This window comes from Nicotiana tomentosiformis, chromosome 10 (genome assembly GCF_000390325.3).
Source record: "Nicotiana tomentosiformis chromosome 10, ASM39032v3, whole genome shotgun sequence".
Classification (NCBI taxonomy): domain Eukaryota; kingdom Viridiplantae; phylum Streptophyta; class Magnoliopsida; order Solanales; family Solanaceae; genus Nicotiana; species Nicotiana tomentosiformis.
The window spans coordinates 46,644,841-46,664,892 of NC_090821.1; the positions used below are offsets into that span (position 1 = coordinate 46,644,841).

General features: G+C 38.7%; 2 protein-coding genes across 3 annotated transcripts; both read left to right on the forward strand.

Moving 5' to 3' along the window:
* Positions 1 to 1,961: 1,961 nt before the first annotated feature.
* Positions 1,962 to 7,265, forward strand: LOC104090840 (putative potassium transporter 12). 2 transcript variants are annotated; one of them, XM_070187526.1, is made up of 9 exons: positions 1,962 to 2,457; positions 3,794 to 4,022; positions 4,091 to 4,363; positions 4,459 to 4,509; positions 4,615 to 4,875; positions 5,271 to 5,323; positions 5,421 to 5,535; positions 5,634 to 5,888; positions 6,002 to 7,265. In XM_070187526.1, the coding sequence occupies exons 1-9, from the start codon at positions 2,194 to 2,196 to the stop codon at positions 7,021 to 7,023; spliced, it is 2,523 nt and encodes an 840-aa protein (XP_070043627.1). In that variant the 5' UTR covers positions 1,962 to 2,193; the 3' UTR covers positions 7,024 to 7,265. The 2 variants fall into 2 exon arrangements, with proteins under 2 accessions (XP_070043627.1, XP_009594331.1); XM_009596036.2 differs by having other exon boundaries at positions 1,964 to 2,457; positions 4,115 to 4,363.
* A 1,926-nt stretch (positions 7,266 to 9,191) lies between these two features.
* On the forward strand, positions 9,192 to 17,290 carry LOC138900114 (uncharacterized). The gene is made up of 3 exons (XM_070186821.1): positions 9,192 to 9,376; positions 11,711 to 11,844; positions 17,103 to 17,290. Exons 1-3 carry the CDS (start codon positions 9,192 to 9,194, stop codon positions 17,288 to 17,290), a joined length of 507 nt encoding a protein of 168 aa, XP_070042922.1.
* Positions 17,291 to 20,052: the final 2,762 nt, after the last annotated feature.

Sequence of the window (20,052 nt, forward strand, 5' to 3'; positions counted from 1 at the left end):
GGATGGGAGACTGTCACAAATCCCAAAAGTAAAGGGGCCTTCGTATTCAAAAAGCTGAGTGTAAAAATAAAGCCTTGCATGCTGGGCTGGCTTGGAGGGTTTTTTTTTCATAAACCTACCTCCCTCTAGGCTAGAGTCCTGATATCCAAACACTGTAATTAGACTCACATACCCAAGAAAGGCAAGTCCTCCCATATGACAGTGCATTCTCCACGGCTGGAATACTTGTGGAGCTACTTCAAAATGGGTTGTCCACAAAGGAGATAGCATCAATTTCCTCAAAGGTATTTGGATCCCTAACAACAATTCCATTAGAAGCATGGCTGAGGGGGCATCATCCCCATTGATCACTCCATTAAGGTTGCCTTTATTTACAATAATTGTAACTAGACTACATCCTCTTTGTCCATCACTCATTCGAACAATGTCACCAACATCCTCAAGTCCAATTTTATTCCTACTGGTAAGGAGGATAAAATAATATGGGGGCTTACCAGCAATGGTAGTTTTAGCACTAGATCAGCCTACTATTTAATTGAATCTAAAACCCTCTCTATTACAAGTACCTACACCAAAAACTTCAACTAGATCTGGACCCTTCAAGTGCCTAATAAGATCAAGACTTTCTTTTGGCTCCTCCACCAAGAAAGAATTCTCACTGGTGTATTCCTCCATAAAATTGGAGTCAATATTGACTCTATCTGTGTTTTTTGCTCTAACAATATTGAAACTACTATCCATATCTTATTTGAATGTGCAAATACTAAACTTTTCAGGGATAAGTTAACCCAAATTTTTACCAATAAGTGCTACCACAATGGTCTTTTCTTCACTAGCCAAGTTTGGCCTCATACATGGGACAAGTTAAGGAAAAAGCCTTCAACAATGACTTACTTTTTCTCTCTTTCTGCTTCTAGCATATATGGCTGACTGGAAACCACAATCTCTTTAACAAAAAGGAGACCCTACCTCAGCTACCAATACCATATTCAAACCCACTGAATACCATATTTTTATAGGTAAAGAGGCAGCTGTTTGTAAAGTAATCATTAATGTTAAATGGGAGCCTCCTAAAAGGGATTACTATAAGCTAAACACAGATGGTGCAGCTCTAGGTAATCCAAAGAAAGGAGAGACTAGTCGTGTCTTCGGGAACTCGAATGGTGACTGGGCAATAGGATTTATGCGCAGCCTCCCCCACAAATCTAACACTCATATTGAATTAACAGTTCTACTAGAGAGACTGCAAATAGCTGATGACAGGAACCTCACTTCACTTGAAATAGCTACTGACTCAACCGAAATTATCAGAATGCTAAATTTGGGTAATGACATTTATGATCCTATTATATTTGAGTGCAGGTTGCTGATTTAAAAGCTAGACATGACAAGGATCAAGCACAGCTACAGGGAACAGAATAGAGTAATTGATCTTTTAGCAAAGGAATGAGCCAAGAAGGAAGTTTTTGGAAGATTGACCATGCTGGTAGTTTCTCCGGTATTTGCAAATGAAGCTTTTTGGACAGACATCCTAGGAACTACTTTTTCTAGACATGGTTTGGAATGTAATAGTAATAGCCTTCATACATTGGCTCAATATCCAAATTTGGCAGGGGATTATAATATGCCCCTTGATGTATCTATTCAAACAACTTAATTAGTTATATAAATGCATCCTTTAAACCAAAAAAAAAAATAGTTTTAAATTTAATAATAAAATGCTACTATACTAATAATTACTAAGTCAGCATCTGACAATCAATGCATTTTATCTAATATTAGAAAGGAAAGAAAACAAAAGAAGATAAAACCAATTCAGTTTTTTCATGCTGATGGAAACTGTCAACGTTATTCGGCGAATCCGTTGTTCTGTTACTATTACATGACACGTTTTAGGCTCCCAAGGAATGCTAATTACTAATTCTAACAAAACATCCCGTGTTACACGTGCTAGATTTATTAGGAAACAAAATTATTGTACTGAGGAAAATCAGAACCCAACACCGCAACCAATAAGAAAAACAAAATAGAGCAACCTTTGTCAGAAAACGATTGAGCTGATAATGTTGTACGTAGTTACACTATAGTTAAAAACAACTTTTGTCAGAAAATGATTGAAGTAAAATGGTGTACTAATTAATATATATTTGGTCTTGTAGTGAAGATTTCTTGTTTTCTTGAAAAGGTGATAGAATGAGTAAGGAAGAGATTGAAGAGAGCAGTGTGATAGAGGGATTATTAAGGAGAAATGGTAGTACTGGAGGAAGTACTGGATCATTGAGGTGGGTTGATGGTAATGAATTAGTTAATCAACAAGTAGTGGTTGATAATAATGAAGAAATTAGAGAAAGTAATTATGGATCTGTTAGGAGAAGGCTTAAGAAGCCAAAAAGAGTGGATTCTTTAGATGTTGAATCTATGCAGATTAAAGGAGCTCATGGTAGCCACCACAAACAGGTAATTTTAGAAGATTTAACTTATATGTACGGACAGTGTAAGGAGTTTTACAGAATAATTGACGTCTATTCAATAATAACAGGTTAGTTTATTTTTACCAGGTTGCAAATTAATGCGTATCATAGAAATTTACATCTAATTACATTGTAAATGACCTGATTGCATAAATATTTTATACACCAGTGCGTAAAACTTAAACTCAATTTTTAGAAACATCTAACTTATACATTGACAGCCTAAATGAATTTTTATACGATAAATGTATTTGAACTTGATGTGCGTAGTAGGTAATTGATAGTGTAAAGATTACAGAATAATTGACGTCTATTCCATAATAACAGCTTAGTTCATTTCTATCAGGTTGTCAATTAATGCTTATCATAGAGATTCATATCTAATTACTTGTAAATGACTTGATTGCATAAATATTTTATACACCAGTGCGTAAAACTTAAATTCAATTTTCAGAAACATTTAACTTATACATTGACAGCCTAAAAAAATTTTATACCATAAATGTATTTGAACTTGTTGTGCGTAGTAGGTAATTCTTATTTTTCAGGTTACTAATTTCACTTTTTATGGACAGTAATTATCATTTAAACACTTGATAATTTTATATTTATCTTATACTGTCAATGCATAAAAGTTAAACTATTTTTCTCAATGGCATCTCTGAAACTCTGTGTTGGTATGGTTTCTCTAAAAGTTGAGCGTTTTGTGACCTTTTTCCCTTTCCTGTTGTGTTTCATTAGCTTATGGGTCTGTATGATTAAATAAGTTAAATAAGCTTTTCTTATTTAGAGCACTGTGGACCAAGAAAATGTAGTCTAAACTATATATGCTTTTGGAGAACGAGTAAGCCACCTATTTTTGATAATTGTGGTGTCGGGACCAACTTATGTGCACCTCGACTAATTTTATCAGCAACAACTATCAGGTAACTCTATCCAAAAAGGCTTGAACAAATGAAAAAAATCACCTAGTGTGTTTGTGTCCGCTAGAATTTGAACGTGAGACCTGAGGCTCTCAACTCAACTTATTGACCACTAAGCTACCTTATGACAAGTCATTACCAAATTTTCAAGTCTGAGATACGAGGAACAAATTCCTGTCCATTAATTGGAAGAAATACCATAGCAAATTACATTAATCAGAAAAAGATATACAAAAATATCTTCAGAATTCCTTAATAAACCATTAGTCATGAAAAGGATCCTAGATAGACTGTAATGTTGCTGCCATGCAAATGCATGTTCTCTCCCTTTTGATTGTACCTATTTCTGGAACTAGCATCATTTCTGATTACATAATTTCTGTCACTTGTACAAAACAGGATGTGCCTCTTTTGGGTACTCTTGCTCTAGCATTTCAAACACTTGGTGTGGTATATGGTGATATGGGCACAAGCCCTTTATATGTTTTCTCAGACGTATTCAGCAAAGTCCACATCACTTCAGAAGTGGATGTCTTAGGGGCATTGTCAATTGTGTTTTACACAATTGCTCTCATTCCCCTTATGAAGTATGTATTCATAGTGCTCAAGGCCAATGACAATGGAGAAGGTATACATGGGCAGTTACCAAAAGTTTATCTTTTGTTCTCAACTTGTCATATGCTGATTTTATAGTAGATAATGTTGAGAAAAACGTGGCAGGAGGAACATTTGCACTGTATTCATTGATCTGCAGATATGCAAATGTCAATCTTCTTCCGAATCGTACGCCTGCTGATGAATGCATCTCAAGTTTTAAGCTCAAATTGCCCACTCCTGAGCTAGAAAGGGCTGTGTACATAAAGGAGATATTGGAACGAAAATCGTTGCTGAAAACGCTTCTCTTGTTGTTGGTTTTGATGGGAACGTCAATGATAATAGGGGACGGTATCTTGACTCCAGCAATATCAGGTACTTTGTCTTGAAATGGATTGCAGAATTTACTTTTGTGTCGTTTGAATAGAAATTATATACTGTTGGCTGCAAAAAAGTTTCTTTTTGGGCAGTTATGTCTGCTGTTAGTGGACTGCAGGGAAGGGTACCAGGATTTAATACAGGTGAGTTTGCTTATTATCATTTAAATTACAGCAAATGACTACTTCTAAGGAGCTCAGATAATGTTGCTTTATTGAAACCATTAATGTGATTGATATTGTATGCAGATGCTCTTGTCATAATTTCAATTATCATCCTTGGCGCATTATTCAGCATACAGAGATTTGGGTCAAGTAAAGTTGGTTTCACTTTTGCTCCCGCCCTTGCATTGTGGTTCTTCAGTCTGGGGTCTATAGGAATTTACAATCTGCTGAAGTATGATTTCACAGTTATAAGGGCTGTAAATCCAGCTTATATCTATCTATTCTTCAAGAAGAACTCGAGTAAGGGATGGTCCGCTCTTGGTGGCTGTGTATTATGCATCACAGGTGCGTGAAGTTATTATTCTCCTTTTATTTGCTCTAAACTTAAAAAAGAATTTGGCATACAGAGATATCTGAGTAATGGATGCATATGCCAATGTGTATATGTATGCCTAATGCAAATATGTGGATTGAGATATCGGTAAATTTTACAGCAGATTGCCTAGAAGCTCCTTTTCTATAGAGTGTCAACATACATCTCATTCACTGAACATAGTTTTGATTAAAAGGAATTTGGTAGTCTTTTCCAGAATGCTCTTGCAAATGCTTACATTGATAATAATGCTATTCTTATGCTGCATATGTATGGAACGATTTCATCTGGAAAACTTGTGAAATGATGCAGAATACTTATGTGATGCTCAGTTATTCAACACGTGCTATTTGATCCATGTTTGCAGGAGCAGAAGCAATGTTTGCGGATTTAGGTCATTTCTCTGTGAAGTCTATACAGGTGTTTTCTTTTCCGTTGTCCCTTCACTCTTATCTACTTACCTTAATTTAACATCTGCAACAGCTGTTTCATTTCTTATGCAAGTTGTATGGTGCAGATTGCCTTCACAAGCGTGGTGTTCCCCTGCCTTCTTTTGGCCTACTTAGGCCAAGCTGCTTTTCTTATGCAACATCCTCAGTCAGCTGGCAGAATCTTCTATGATTCAGTCCCAAGTGATAGCCCTGCTAACGTTCAGCTCTAAATATTCTCTTTCCCCATTCTGTCTATAGCTATTCTCCATTGACACTCAAGTTTTTTTGTGAACAAGCAGATAGTCTCTTCTGGCCAGTTTTCGCGATAGCAACTGTAGCTGCTATAATTGCAAGCCAGGCCATGATATCTGCTTCATTTTCATGTGTTAAGCAAGCCATGGCTCTCGGATGCTTCCCCAGGGTGAAGATTATTCACACCTCAAAAGAGCACATGGGTCAAATCTATATTCCTGTCATTAATTGGTTTCTGATGATAATGTGCATGCTCGTGGTTGCTGCATTTAGGAGTACAACAAGTATAGCCAATGCATACGGTTAGTGTTTCTCTTTAACTATATATTCAATTAATTAATAGGATACTAGTTTATTTCAGTCTGTAATATAATCCTTGTTAGTTCATACTGAGAGTATGACTTCTCAATTGCAGGCATAGCTGAAGTCGGTGTCATGATCGTTACCACCACTTTGGTTACAATTGTAATGCTACTGATATGGCAAACAAATTTGCTTCTGGCTTTGTGGTTTCCATTGGTATTTGGCACAATGGAGCTCATTTATATGTCTGCTGTTTTATCAAAGATCTTGGAAGGTGGTTGGCTTCCACTTGTTTTCGCCTCTCTCTTCCTCTGTGTGATGTATATCTGGAACTATGGAAGTGTGTTAAAATATCAGAGCGAAGTTAAGCAGAAAATTTCGATGGAATTTATGGACGAGCTTGGATGTTCGTTGGGGACAATACGAGTACCAGGAATAGGTTTACTATATAATGAGCTGGTTCAAGGCATTCCATCTATTTTAAGTCAGTTTCTATTGGATCTTCCGGCTATTCATTCTGTAATAGTCTTTGTGTGCATCAAATATGTGCCAGTTCCTGTTGTCCCCCAAGAAGAACGATTCTTGTTCCGAAGGATTTGTCCTAAGGACTATCATATGTTTCGTTGTGTAGCTCGATATGGCTATAAAGATGTCAGGAAAGAAGACCATCATTCATTCGAACAACTTTTGGTTGATAGCCTTGAGAAATTTTTAAGAAAGGAAGCACTTGATCTTGCTTTAGAAAACAAACTGTCTCAACCTGAGTTTGATAGCAATTCTTTGAGGCCAAGGGACAACTCTGAAGTGAGCGTGGACGAGCTTAAGGTACCATTAATGCGCGATCAAAGATTAGAGGTCAGGACATCTACCTCAGAAGCATCAATAACAGCATCAGTAGATGATGTTCCTGGTTTAGAATACGAGCTCTCAGCCCTTCGCGAAGCCATTGAATCAGGATTTACATATTTGCTAGGACACGGGGACGTGAGGGCGAAGAAAAACTCATGGTTTATCAAGAAACTAACCATAAATTACTTGTATGCATTCCTTAGGAGGAATTGTAGAGGAGGGGTTGCAACAATGAGGGTACCTCACATGAACATCATCCAAGTTGGAATGACATACATGGTTTAAGCTCTTGTTGCAGCCTTAATATTCTGAAATACAAACATGTAGTGATGTTATTCTCCTTGTAGTATTGCAGTTACAGCCTTGAATATGGGTTCAGACTTTTGTATGTGCCCAATGGACTGGAATTTTGAATATGATGTGGTTACATACCAAATACAAGTACTAAACTCTGTGGACTACAGGCCCAAATAAAACAATAGGCTACATATGGGCTCCTAAAATATGTTGGATCCCTGATTCTATTCTTTTTTGCTTTTCTCTCATGCTCTATTGCTAAGGTACTTGAAGAATTGAATTAGAAGCTTTCCCAATTTCTCATTTTTATGAAGGTGGTTAATCCAATGAAATATTAATAATAAGGGGGAGCAGCTCAGGCTCGGGAGGTACAAGAAGTACCTCCCTCCTACTTTCAGTGGCTTGGCGTCAGAGGATACCTAGGGTTTCTTGAGGAGTGCCACCATATCCTCCGTACTATGGGTGTTGCAGAGTCTAGTTGGGTTACTTTCACTACGTTCTAGCTTAGAGGAGCGACTTATCAGTGGTGGAGAGCATATGAGTTGGGTAGTCCGCCCGAGGCAGATTAACTATCTTGGACTCAGTTCTCAGATATGTTCTTGAGGGAGTATGTTCCCCAGAGTCTCAAAGATGCATGGCACACAGAGTTTGAGCAGTTGCGCTAGGGTCCTATGATAGTGTCGGAGTATGCAGTCTGGTTCAGTGATTTGGCTAGGTATACACCAGCCTTGGTTGCTACTGTTAGAGAGCGAGTTTGTCGATTTATCGAGGGGCGCAACCCCAGTATCAGATTTAGCATGGCCTGAGAGTTAGAGATGGACATCGCATACCAGTAGGTAATAGGGATCGCTAGGAGATTTGAGGGTATATGGGCCCGAGAGAGAGAAGAGAGGGAGGCCAAGTGGCTTCGAGATTCTGGCACATATAGTGGTACCTGTGCCCCAGTTGCAGCTCGTCATGTTAGGGGCTATGTGAGTCTCCCTGTTCATTTAGCACTTCCAGCTTCCAGCGGTATTCTGGACACTCCTAAGCCTTAGGCTCCCTATTATGCACCGCCATTGTCTAGTGCACCTCCTACACGGTGTGCTTTTAGTGGCCAGTCCAACCGATCGAGCCCCAGCCAGCCACACCAGCCACGTCCTCTGAGAGCTTGTTTTGAGTGTGGTGACACTCGTCATATGGTGAGGGATTTCCCCAGACTCAGGAAGGGTGCACCTCCACAGACTACTCAGGCTCCGCGTGTTCTACATGGTCCTCATGCTATGGTTACAGCACCAGTTGCCACTCCACCTGCACAGCCAGCTTGAGGTGGAGGTCAAGCAGGTAGAGGTCACTCTATAGGTGGAGGTCAGGCCAGGTATTATGCTCTTCCAGCTAGGACGGAGGCAACTATATCCGACTCAGTCATCACATGTATTGTTCTGGTCTGTCATAGAGATGCATCAGTCTTATTTGATCCAGACTCCACTTATTCCTATGTGTCATTTAATTTTGCTCTGTATTTGGGTGTATCCCGTGATTCTTTGAGTTCTCTTGTCTATGTGTCCACACCTGTGGGAGATTCTATTATTGTTGACCGTGTGTATCAGTCGTGTTTAGTTGTTCTTAGTGGTTTTGAGACCAGAGTCGATCTATTGTTACTCAGTATGGTAGATTTTGATATTATTTTAGGCATGGACTGGCTATCTCCCTAATATGCTATTCTCGATTTTCATGCCAAGACTGTGACGCTGGCTATGCCAGGATTACCATGGATAAAGTGGAGAGTTGCTTTAGATTATATTCCTAGCAGGGTTATCTCATTTATAAAGGCTCAACGTATGGTTAAGAAGGGGTATACTGCTTATCTAGATTTCGTGAGGGATGTCAGTGTTGATACTCCTACCGTGGAGTCAGTTCCGGTAGTGAGGGATTATCCAGATGTATTTCTGGTGGATCTTCCGGGCATGCCGCCCGATATGGATGTAGATTTTGGCATTGATTTGTTACCGGGCACTCAGTCGATTTCTATTCCACCGTATCGTATGGCCCCAGAAGAGTTGAAAGAGTCAAAGGAGTAGTTGCAAGAGTTGCTTGATAAGGGCTTTATTAAGCCCAGTGTGTCTCCTTGAGGTGCTCCAGTGTTATTTATAAAGAAGAAGGATGGTTCTATGCGTATGTGCATTGATTATCACCATTTGAACAAGGTTACAGTGAAGAACAGATATCCATTGCAACGTATTGATGATCTATTTGATCAACTACCGGGTGTTAGAGTGTTCTCTAAGATTGACTTGCATTCAGACTATCATGAATTGAAGATTCAGGAGCCAGATATCCCAAAGACTGCCTTCAAGACTTGGTATGGTCACTACGAGTTCCTTGTGATGTCTTTTGGGCTGACCAACGCCCCATCAACATTCATGCACTTGATAAATATTATATTTTAGCTCTACCTTGACTCATTCGTCATTGTGTTTATTGACAATATTCTAGTGCACTCCCGGAGCTGGGAGGATCATGAGTAACACTTGAGGACCGTGCTTCAGACCTTGAGAGAAAAGAAGTTATATGCAAATTTTTTGAAGTGTGAATTCTGGCTTGATTCGATGGAATTTTTGGGTCATGTAGTATCGAGTGAAAGGATTAAGGTAGATACTAAGAAGATTGAAGCAGTGCAGAGTTGGCCCAGACCGTCTTCAGCTATGGAGATTCGGACATTTCTTGGTTTGACAAGGTATTACCGTCGATTTGTAGAGGATTTCTCATCTATTGCATCACTTATGACCAGATTGACCTAGAAGGGTGCTCCATTCAAGTGGACGGAGGAGTGTGAGGAGAGATTTCAAAAGATCAAGACAACTTTAACTACAGCCTAGTGTTGGTGTTGCCTTCTGGTTTGAGGTCTTATATTGTGTACTGTGATTCGTCGCGTATTGGTCTCAGCGCGGTGTTGATGTAGGACGATAGGGTGATTGCCTACGTGTCTAGACAGTTGAATGTGCATGAGAAGAACTATCCTATCCACGACCTCGAGTTAGCAGCTATTGTTCATGCCTTGAAGATTTGGCGGCACTATTTGCACGGTGTCACTTGTGAGGTCTACACCGACCACCGGAGTCTACAACATCTGTGCAAACAGAAGGATCTTAACTTGCGGTAGCGTAGATGGTTAGAGTTACTTAAGGACTATGATATCACCATTCTATATCATCCCGAGAAGGTTAATGTGGTGGCCGATTCCTTGAGTCGCAAGGCGGAGAGTTTGGGCAGCTTAGCATATCTACCGGTAGCAGAGAGGCCATTAGCCTTGGATGTTCAGGCCTTGGCGAACCAGTTTGTTAGATTGGATGTTTCTGAGCTGAGCCGAGTGTTGGCTTGTATGGTTTCTCGGTCTTTTGTTTATGATCGTATCAGAGAGTGTCAGTATGATGACCCTCCTCTGCTTGTCCTTAAGGACACGGTTCAGCACGGTGATACCAAGGAGGTCACTATTAGGGATGATGGTGTATTACATATGTAGTGCAGGCTATGTGTGCCCAATGTAGATGGCTTGCGTGAGTTGATTCTCCAGGAGGTTCACAGTTCGCGGTACTCCATTCATCGGTGTGCTGCCAAGATGTATCAGGACTTGAGGCAACACTATTGGTGGAGGCGAATTAAGAAGGACATAATGGAATATCTAGCTCGGTGCCTAAACTGTCTACAAGTGAAGTATGAGCATCAGCGGCCTGGTGGATTGTTTCAGAAGCTAGAGATTCTAGAATGGAAATGGGAGCAAATTACTATGGATTTTGTTGTTGGGCTCCCACGAACTCAAAGAAGTTCGATGCAGTTTGGGTGATTGTGGATAGGTTGACCAAGTCAGCTCATTTCATTCCAGTGGTGACTACTTATTCTTCATAGCAGCTGGCTCAAGTTTATATTTGCGAGATCGTCAGGCTTCATGGCATGCCGGTATCTATCATCTCTGACCGGGGTACACAATTTACATCGCAGTTTTGGAGGGCTATTCAGCATGAGTTGGTACTCGGGTTGAGTTGAGCACAACATTTCACCCTCAGACAGACGGGCAGTCCGAGTGCACTATTCAAATATTGGAGGATATGCTTCATGCATGTGTGATGGAGTTTGGGGGTTCTTGGGATCAGTTCTTACCGCTTGCGGAGTTTGCCTACAACAACAGTTATCAATCGAGCATTCAGATGGTACTATATGAGGCTTTGTATGGTAGGCGGTGCCAGTCTCCAGTGGGTTGGTTTGAGCCGGGTGAGGCTAGGCTATTGGGTACAGACTTGGTTCAGGATGCTTTGGAAAAGGTTAAATTGATTCCGGATCGACTTCGTACAGCCCAATCCAGACAGAAGAGTTATGTAGATCGAAAGATTTGTGATGTTGCGTTCATGGTTGGGGAGCGGGTCTTGCTTCGGGTTTCGTCTATGAAGGGTGTTATGAGGTTCGGGAAGAAGGGCAAGCTAAGCCCTAGGTATATCAGACCTTTTGAGATTCTTCAGAGGTTGGAGAGGTGGGCTACAGACTTGCACTACCACCTAGTTTAGCTGTATTTCATCCAGTATTCCATGTTTCTATGCTCTGAAAGTATCACGACGATCCGTCTCATATGTTAGACTTTAGATCAGTCCAGTTGGACAAGGATTTTGTCTTATGTTGAGTAGCCAGTGGCCATTTTGGACAGGCAGGTTCAAAAGTTGAGGTTGAAGAGATTTGCTTCAGTGATGGTTCAGTGGAGGGACCAGTCAGTCAAGGAGGAAACTTGGGAGACCGAGCATGATATGCATAGCCATTATCCTCATCTTTTCACCACTTCAGGTCTGTTTCTATGCTAGTTCGAGGACGAACGTTTGTTTTAAGAGGGGGAGGATGTAACGACCCAGTCGGTCATTTTGAGTATTTTAGCCCTGATTCCCTAATTTATGCTCCCTCTATGTTATATTATCGTCACGTGACTTGCCTGGGTGCTTGGTGTAGGGTTTGGGAGAGTTCCGGAATGATATGGGACACATAGTCCCTAAGTTGGAAGTTTAAGTTGTAGGAGATAACTGTAGTTTGACTTGTGTGAAGATGATTTCAGAATGGAGTTTTGATGGTTCCAATAGCTCCATAGGGTGTTTTTGGTTTTAGGAACGTGTCCGGATGTTGATTTGGAGGTCCATAGGTTGTTTCAACGTTAATTGACGAAAGTTGGAAATTTAGAAGATTTTGGAAAGCTTGACCGGGAGTCTTTTTGATATCAGAGTCCGATTCAGATTCTGGAAGTTGGAGTAGGCCCGTAATGTCATTTATAACTTGTGTGCAAAATTTGATGTCAATCGGAGTTGTTTTGGTATGAATCGGCGTTGGTTTTGGAATTCGGAAGTTCATAAGTTCTTAGACTTGAATCGATGCGCGATTCGTGATTCTAGTATTGTTTGATGTGATTTGACGCTTCGAGCGTGTTCGTATGATAATTAGGACTTTTTATTATGTTTTGTCGAGGTCTCGGGGGCTTCGGGTGTAATTCGGACCATATTCGACGCATTTCGGATCAATTAGGAATAGTTGAAGTTGCTTGTTTTCTCAGGTCTGGTTTCCTTCAATGCGATCACGAGGTTTGGTCCGCGATCTCGAAAGAATTTTTGTGGACTATTATTTTTTACTCTTCGCGTTCACAAAGAGAGAGTCGCGATCGCGCTAGTGGTGAATCTTGTGCTTCGCGAACTCGTAGAGCTGATCGCGTTCGTGTACAAGGAAGTAAGGCAGCAGGGTCACACAAAGTTATGCTTCGCGATTGCGTGGTCATGTCTGCGTGGAGTCAACCGCGTTTGCGAAGGCCATTTTGGGGGCAGCCTTGTTTTCTTCTTCGCGATCGCGAAGGATATTCCGCGATCGCGATGTGTGATTAACTGGGCAGCAGAACATAAGTTTGAAATCGAGGGTTTATTTCATATTTCACAATTTGGACTTAGAGAGCTCGGTTTGAGGTGATATTTCGAGGTATTTTCAGAGGGATTGTTGGGATAAGAGTTCTTAACTCGATTTTGATTAAATTCCACTAATCTATTATTGATTTTATCATGTAATTAGGGATTTGTGTTGGAAAAATTGGGGAAAAGTGATAAAACTTCTTAGGCTAAATTTTTGAGTGTTGAAAGGCGAAATGAGGTCGGATTTGAATAATTTTTGTTTGGTTGGACTCGATATCGAATGGGTGTTTGGTTTTTATAATTTTGGTGGGGTTCCGAGGTGCGGGCCCGGGGTGACTTTTTGAAGCGATTTTTTAATTTTTTGCTAAGATCGTAATTTTATTATTTAAATTAGTTTCCTATAGTTATATATATAGTATGAAATTTGTTTTGGCTAGATTCGGGTTGTTCGGAGTTGGAAAATCAAGGGAAATGCCTTCTAGTTGATCGATTTAGCGTGGTTTGAGGTAAGTGACTTGTCTAACCCTGTGTGAGAGAAATTCCCCTTAGGATTTGGTATTGTTGTGACAATTGTGATATGAGCAGGATAAGGGTGGAAAGTGGGTCGGGCCGAGCCCGAGACCGTCCCGGGACCGCGTACTAAGTGGGCTAAACAGGCTAGGAACATTTGGCCCACTAGAGGTGGGCTCGTGCCGGTCTCGTGGGACGGTTTTAGCTAGGAACCGTTAGGACTGGGCCTGTTTGGCCCTCCAAGAGACCAGGACCGGACTGGTCCCTTGGCGGGCCCAACAGATATTCTTTTTTTTTAAAAAAAAAAAGTCGTTTGGCTTTTGAAAAAAAGAGCCGTTGGGAATTTTAAAAATAGCCGTTGGGTATTTAAAAATAGCCATTTAACCCTCTCCCTCCAACTTAGTTTTAACCCCAAACTTTTTATTATTATACTTTTCCCTATTTTCTACTATAAATACCCCCTCATTCTTTCATTTTCTTACAAAATCAATATCAATCTATCAAAATCTCTCTCTAATTTTCTTCTATACTTGCTACAATTATTTACTTTTTCAAAAACAATAGTGAAAAAATTATGAGGTTTCTACTATTGCTTATTTTATTCCAAAAAATAGTCAAAAAATATTGAGGTTGTTACAATTTGTGAATAAATTGTGAAGTTGGTGAATTGGAGTCTTCAACGATAATCAATTTTCAACAAGTTGTTCGTCAATTCGGTAAACTCGTTTCAACTTTTAAGTCTTAATATTATAGTTTTGTTTGTTTTATTTATTTGCTATTACTTGATTAATTAAGATGTTTTCCTTAAGAAATATTTTTGGTAAAAGTAAGAATAAGGAAAAATTCAAGACTGGCGAATCTAGTGGTACTGCTGTTCCTCCTCCTCTGTCCCCGGATCCCCGAACCAAACCCCATACCCGTCCTACACCTGCTATTCGTGATACCGATAATAGTTTATTACTATTTGGCGTCACTAAATTTTACCATAATGTTGCACCCGATGAACATTTAGACTATGAATTAATGAATGTTCTCTATTCTAATAATTATAATACTATTGATTAAAATCATGATGAGGAAATTGATCTTGATGAAACTCAACCGGACGATGATACACCCACTAGTCATGCTCCTTATGTTGACCCAACTAGTGATAACGATGCTAATCCAAATGTTGACCCATCTGATACTCCCGTTACTGCCCCTACCTTTTCTCGAGAACCTTCCAAACGGCAGGAAACATCTCATATTTGGCCATTTTTTACTCAACTAGTTCCAAAAAATAAGGCTAAGTGCAAAACTTATGGTATGAAATTAGATTTTAAATATACCGGATCACGATCGGGGACGGGAACTTTGGCTAGACATATAAAAGAATATCCTAAAGATAACGTCAACTATCAACGTCTGAAAGCTCTGTCCGAGGGGAAAAGTGTACCTAGTCCTAGTCAAGCTGACCCTAGCTACTTTGCCTCCACCACCAATGGAACTTCCTCCAAACCTTGAAGGATTTATGAAGTTTGTAAGAGATAGCATGTAACTTATATGAACAAAAATTAGTATGTATTATGTAACTTGTATTTTGGCACTTCTTGATTAGTTCATTTTTCTTCTTAATGGTGGTATTAGCACCTTGTTGTGCTCATTCCATAGGGGGAGGAAGACTAAGAAAGATATTTTCATATTTTTTATTGCTATAAAGAAATTACAAGGCATTGCTTTGAATATCATTTTATAATATTTTTGTCTATAAATTTGAATAAAAAATTTAGGTCACAATTCTATAATAAAATTACAAGGCATTACCTTAGTATTTTTAACATCTTTTTGTCTCTAATTTCTATTTAATTTTAAAAATAAAATTACTGCTTAGCCGTTAGGCCCATTTAGCCCGTTGGGACCGCGGTCTCGACCCATTTAGCCCGAGACCATGAGTTCGTGGGTCCGATCCCAGGCCGGTTCCTACCAAAAGCACGATTAGCCCGGGACTGTTTAACCTGTTTATTTAAGGACCGGGACTGTTCCGGGACCGCGACCTATGAGAGCGGCCCATTTAGGGCCCGACCCACTTGTCACCCTTAGTGGAGGCCGTATACGCAAGGTGAGAGTGCGTACACGGGCTAAATGTTGAGATTTCAGTTTTAGCTATGTAGTTTCTTTTTCATGCTTTAATTGAGTTACTTTAGCATGTTACAACCACCATATTTAGTCTAATTTCACATGTCTACTTGTCTTATCTCTTATTTGTAACTTGTACTACATGTTTAGTTGAATTACTTGCTTTCTAAATTTCGTATTGATTATTTAACTATGAGATTCTTTACTTAAAATTTGTTATCCTTGAAATATCTTGATGTTGAGTTTGGTGTTGAGTTGCAAAGGCCGTGGTTTCTATTGAGGAAAAGTGTAAGTTGTGAAATATTATTTTATTGAGTTGTTATATTTTGGCATTTGTGTTATTGTTGAGAGGATTGTTTGGTTGTTTGCACAAGGTTTTTATCGTGCCGTTGTTACTATTTGCATGAGTTTTCTACCGTGTCGTTGTTACTATTGATACGCATGCGGTGGTATAAGGTCTAGATATAAAAATACATGTGGTGAGATAAGGTGGGCTTGATACGCATGGCTAGTAGGGAAACAAGTAGAAGTTATGCAGTGTGATAAGGTGGGCTAAAATGTGGGGTGCTATTTCGAGAAAATAATTTTCAAAACTAAATGTAAAGGCTCCCGCGGTGATATAAGGAAAGATTGTGAGTTACTTTTATGATTTGGGACTACGAGGCGGTACCTCGGTAGGTCACCCCGTTGATCTTTCTTTATTTGCTGTATTTGTTTTGGTTGTTGTTTCCTTAACATATAAAATCCTTGTTTTCCTTTCGTGTTGTATTAACTGCCTTGATTCCGTGTTGTTAATTTTCTATATATTCTTTATTGTTTCATTTCCTTTTCCATTATCATTATATCGTTATGTCTCCTGTCTTGTTTTCTTATTATCTCCAGTAGGGCCTTGACCTGACCTCGTCACTACTCTACCGAAGTTAGGCTTGGCACTTACTGGGTATAATTATAGTGTACTCATACTACGCTTCTGCATATATTTTGTGCTGATCCAGGTACATCTTGTCAGTCCTGGTACTAGAGCTCTGAGTTTGCTTTTTGGAGACTTCAAGGTATACTTGCCCGCGTCCGCAGGCCTCGGAGTCCCCTTCTATCATGTTCTTCATTATTTTATTTAACTTTTATAGATAGTGATGTATAGAATTGTTCAGCACAGTACTTAGAGCTTGTGACTTATATCTCACCAGGTTTTGGGAGGTGAATGTATTGAGTTTACATATTTTATTTGTGAAATTATTGGAGTTTTGAAATTCTAAGATTTTATTTAATGTATCCGCATATTGTTAGTCTTACCTAGCCTTTGAGATTACGTGCCGTCATGAAATCCTACGAAGGGAAATTGAGGTCGTGACACACTCCTTAGAACGTTGGTAGGAGATTCTACAAATATCCTAAACCTGATGTTAATATCTTATATTCTATATATAATTAGTGTATGATCATTTTTTGGTTTTTTTTCCCTCAAATATTCACTAATAATGTATGATTTTTTTCCCAAAACTTTCGTGTGGTTATTTTGAATGGGCTGGTTACCAGACAGAGCTATGATAATTATTTGCAAGTTGAAAGTACAATTGGAGGCTGTTAAGACTGAAAGGATAAAATTGAAGGAAAAATTGAAATCATTGGAGGCAATAAATGAGGTTGAATGCACCAAAAAGCATTTTGGAGTCTCATTGGATGCTATTTATCTGGAAGGGGACATATTGACGGAAAATAATTGAAGAAATGGAGACTGCAAATCGCTGAAAAATGATCAATTCAAGGAAATTAAAAGCCAAAGTCTTGAAGATGAAGATCCTTACTATGATATCTTGGGTGCTATTTGCTGGTTTAATTGCAGCTTGTATGATGAATATATATGATAATTAGTTGGCGAAATCTAGTTTGTATATTGTTAAGAAAGCAATGTAGTGTATATTATTCTGTTGGCTAATTGTATTTCTCTTACTACTGATTGTATATGTTGTTTACTCTTTGCGTTCACATATTTTTATTGGTTAATATGATTTGATGTTCATGAACTTGTTCCGATTTAAAAATGAGTCACACATGTTAACTGCTATTCAAACTAAATAAATAAACTTGTGCTTATTCAAATAACTGTACTACCAATCATATAAGTTGCAATAAGAAAACAAACTAAATATTCTAAATTACCACTAACATTACTTGCAAAAGTTAACTGACAAATTATAATTAAATTAATACACGAATGCCATATTATCACCCAAAGATAAGTTACCACCTAGGTCATACTATAGCATCCAACTATCAATACCAACAAAGCACTAAAAACTAGAGTTAAATGTACTGTCAGAAGTCATAAATTACAGCACCAACCAAATTATTTAGATAAAAAACTATTACTTCAAAAACATATTTTCCAGCATAATATTTCACTTCCCCTTTTTTGCTTTAAGATTTCCAATATTTTCTTGTGCCTGCAACTCCAGCTGGTTAGTAGTTAGAGATTCTTTCCCCTTCCATGTGAGTCCTCTCGATGAGTATGACAGAATTGAGGGCTGACTCACACCAATTGAATCACCTCTTAAGCTGATGACTCTTGTTTCAAATATGATATTTGGTTGCTATCTCATTTGAAGCCTTGTACCCATCTCTGATATAACGTTTGGCCTTAAAGCAGGGTCTTCCTTATATGTGAAGTCTGGTAGAGAACATATGAAACTAACAGCTTACTGGAGCTTTTTTTGGTGAGAAAACACTGGTGTAGGAATGAACACAAAAGGATTGTTGGAGTCTTCACTATCTTGAGATTCTTCTGGCCCTGGCAATGGTATCTCTTCATCAATATCTTCTAAGTGTTCAGTTCTTTTCCTTTTTCTGTGGTAGAGTTCCCTTAGATGACTATCATTAAGAAATGAAACATCGTCAATTAAATAGATATCAATTGTTAAAGACTAATAATAGTAACAGTTACCTTCTTACATCCTCGTGTGTTATGATTTGGCTCTCCACAGTTGCTGCAGTTCATAACCCTTCCTTTCCTTGACATAGACCATTCTCCTTGACATAGACCATTCTCCTTGTCTCTTATTTGCTTCATCCTTTTGCCTATTTCTCTTCACCTTAGGTCTGCCAGCTAACTTCAATATCTGGGGTGGTTTCATTGTATCGATAAGGACTATCTTCTAGAATTTTTCTCCCCTAACGTGCAATATCTTGTGTGAATACGTCTTTAATATTTCCTCTTTGCTATATTACCAATGTATTCCATGTAAAGGATAAAAACTTCTGTACACAAAGGCCCTAATGGCATGAGGACATGGTATTCTATATAGTTGCCAAGATCTACAACTGCATTGCTTCAAGACCGTGTTTACCATGTGTTTATTAGGCCTTTCAAATATTTCATAGCCACAATCACCATTAAAGTGAACGACACATTTATGTGCAATCCTCAAATAACCTTCATAAAGTTTCATGGCATAAGGACTAAAGTCAGCCGTCCATGACTTCATTTTCTCCTCATGTTAACATTTTCATTACCTTCACCCTTATGTCCTCTAGCATCTTAATTATAGGTTTGTACCTTGCATCCAGGATTCATGCATTGAATAATTTTGTGAAGTTGTTATCTACCATCATATTCTTGCATACAGTATCAAAGGATTATCTACACCATGACTGGGCAGGGTAATGTAGTAAATCCATCACTGCATTTTCATCCATGTCCCTTATATTCTTCAATTGGTCATTAAAATCCTCCTCATATGCACCATGAACTCCACCACCTAAGCTTTTTTATTTTCCCATATCTCCATTTTTACACCAATTAGCTTCAATATGTCTAACACAATATATGATTAGCTTCAGGCAAAACTGTTTCACTGCCTCAATGAAATACTATAAATCATAAGAAACCCAATATTAGTTTAAAAAAATATATAGACTATAAAAGAACATGGACATAAACACTACCTTTTGCTTATCAGAAATAAAAGTGTATCCTTCTCCCATGTTGAGATCCCGTGACCTCTTTAGCATTTCCAAAAATTAGTCCCCAAGTTCTCTTTGTTTCTTTGTCCACTATAGCCCAAGCTATAGGATAGAAATGATTCATTGAGTCTAAGACGAACAACAACCAAAATCCGACCCTTAAGTTCTCCCTTGAGAAATGTCCCGTCCAGTCTAAAGAAAGGTCTCAAACCTCCCTTAAAACCCATTTTCAAACTATGAAAATAAATATATATTCTTAAGAACCTCCTCTTACGTTCAGCAAGGGAATCTTTTGACAAATTGATTACTATATCATTTCCAGGATTATTATTCTTCAACTCATTAGCACATGCCTTTAGTTTGTTGTACTCATCTTTAAAGCTTCCTTGTAGCTTATTCAAAATCAGTGTTTTTGCCCTCTTGCATTTGCCATGGCTTGCATTAAGCTCAAATACAGCTCTTAAGTCAGCCCTCATTTCTTTCACTTTATATTTTGGATTGTCTTACAAGTTTCTCTTAAAATAAT

Bases quoted from the DNA above. Each gene is read 5' to 3' on its own strand.
- LOC104090840 (XM_070187526.1), top strand. From the start codon at position 2,194: ATGAGTAAGGAAGAGATTGAAGAGAGCAGTGTGATAGAGGGATTATTA. The intron at 4,023-4,090 runs GTATACATGGGC...ATTTTATAGTAG, and splicing joins GGCCAATGACAATGGAGAAG to ATAATGTTGAGAAAAACGTG. The intron at 4,364-4,458 runs GTACTTTGTCTT...CTTTTTGGGCAG, and splicing joins CTTGACTCCAGCAATATCAG to TTATGTCTGCTGTTAGTGGA.
- LOC138900114 (XM_070186821.1), top strand. From the start codon at position 9,192: ATGTGCATTGATTATCACCATTTGAACAAGGTTACAGTGAAGAACAGA. The intron at 9,377-11,710 runs GTATGGTCACTA...CATTTTGGACAG, and splicing joins AAGACTGCCTTCAAGACTTG to GCAGGTTCAAAAGTTGAGGT. The intron at 11,845-17,102 runs GTCTGTTTCTAT...GCTGGTTACCAG, and splicing joins TCATCTTTTCACCACTTCAG to ACAGAGCTATGATAATTATT.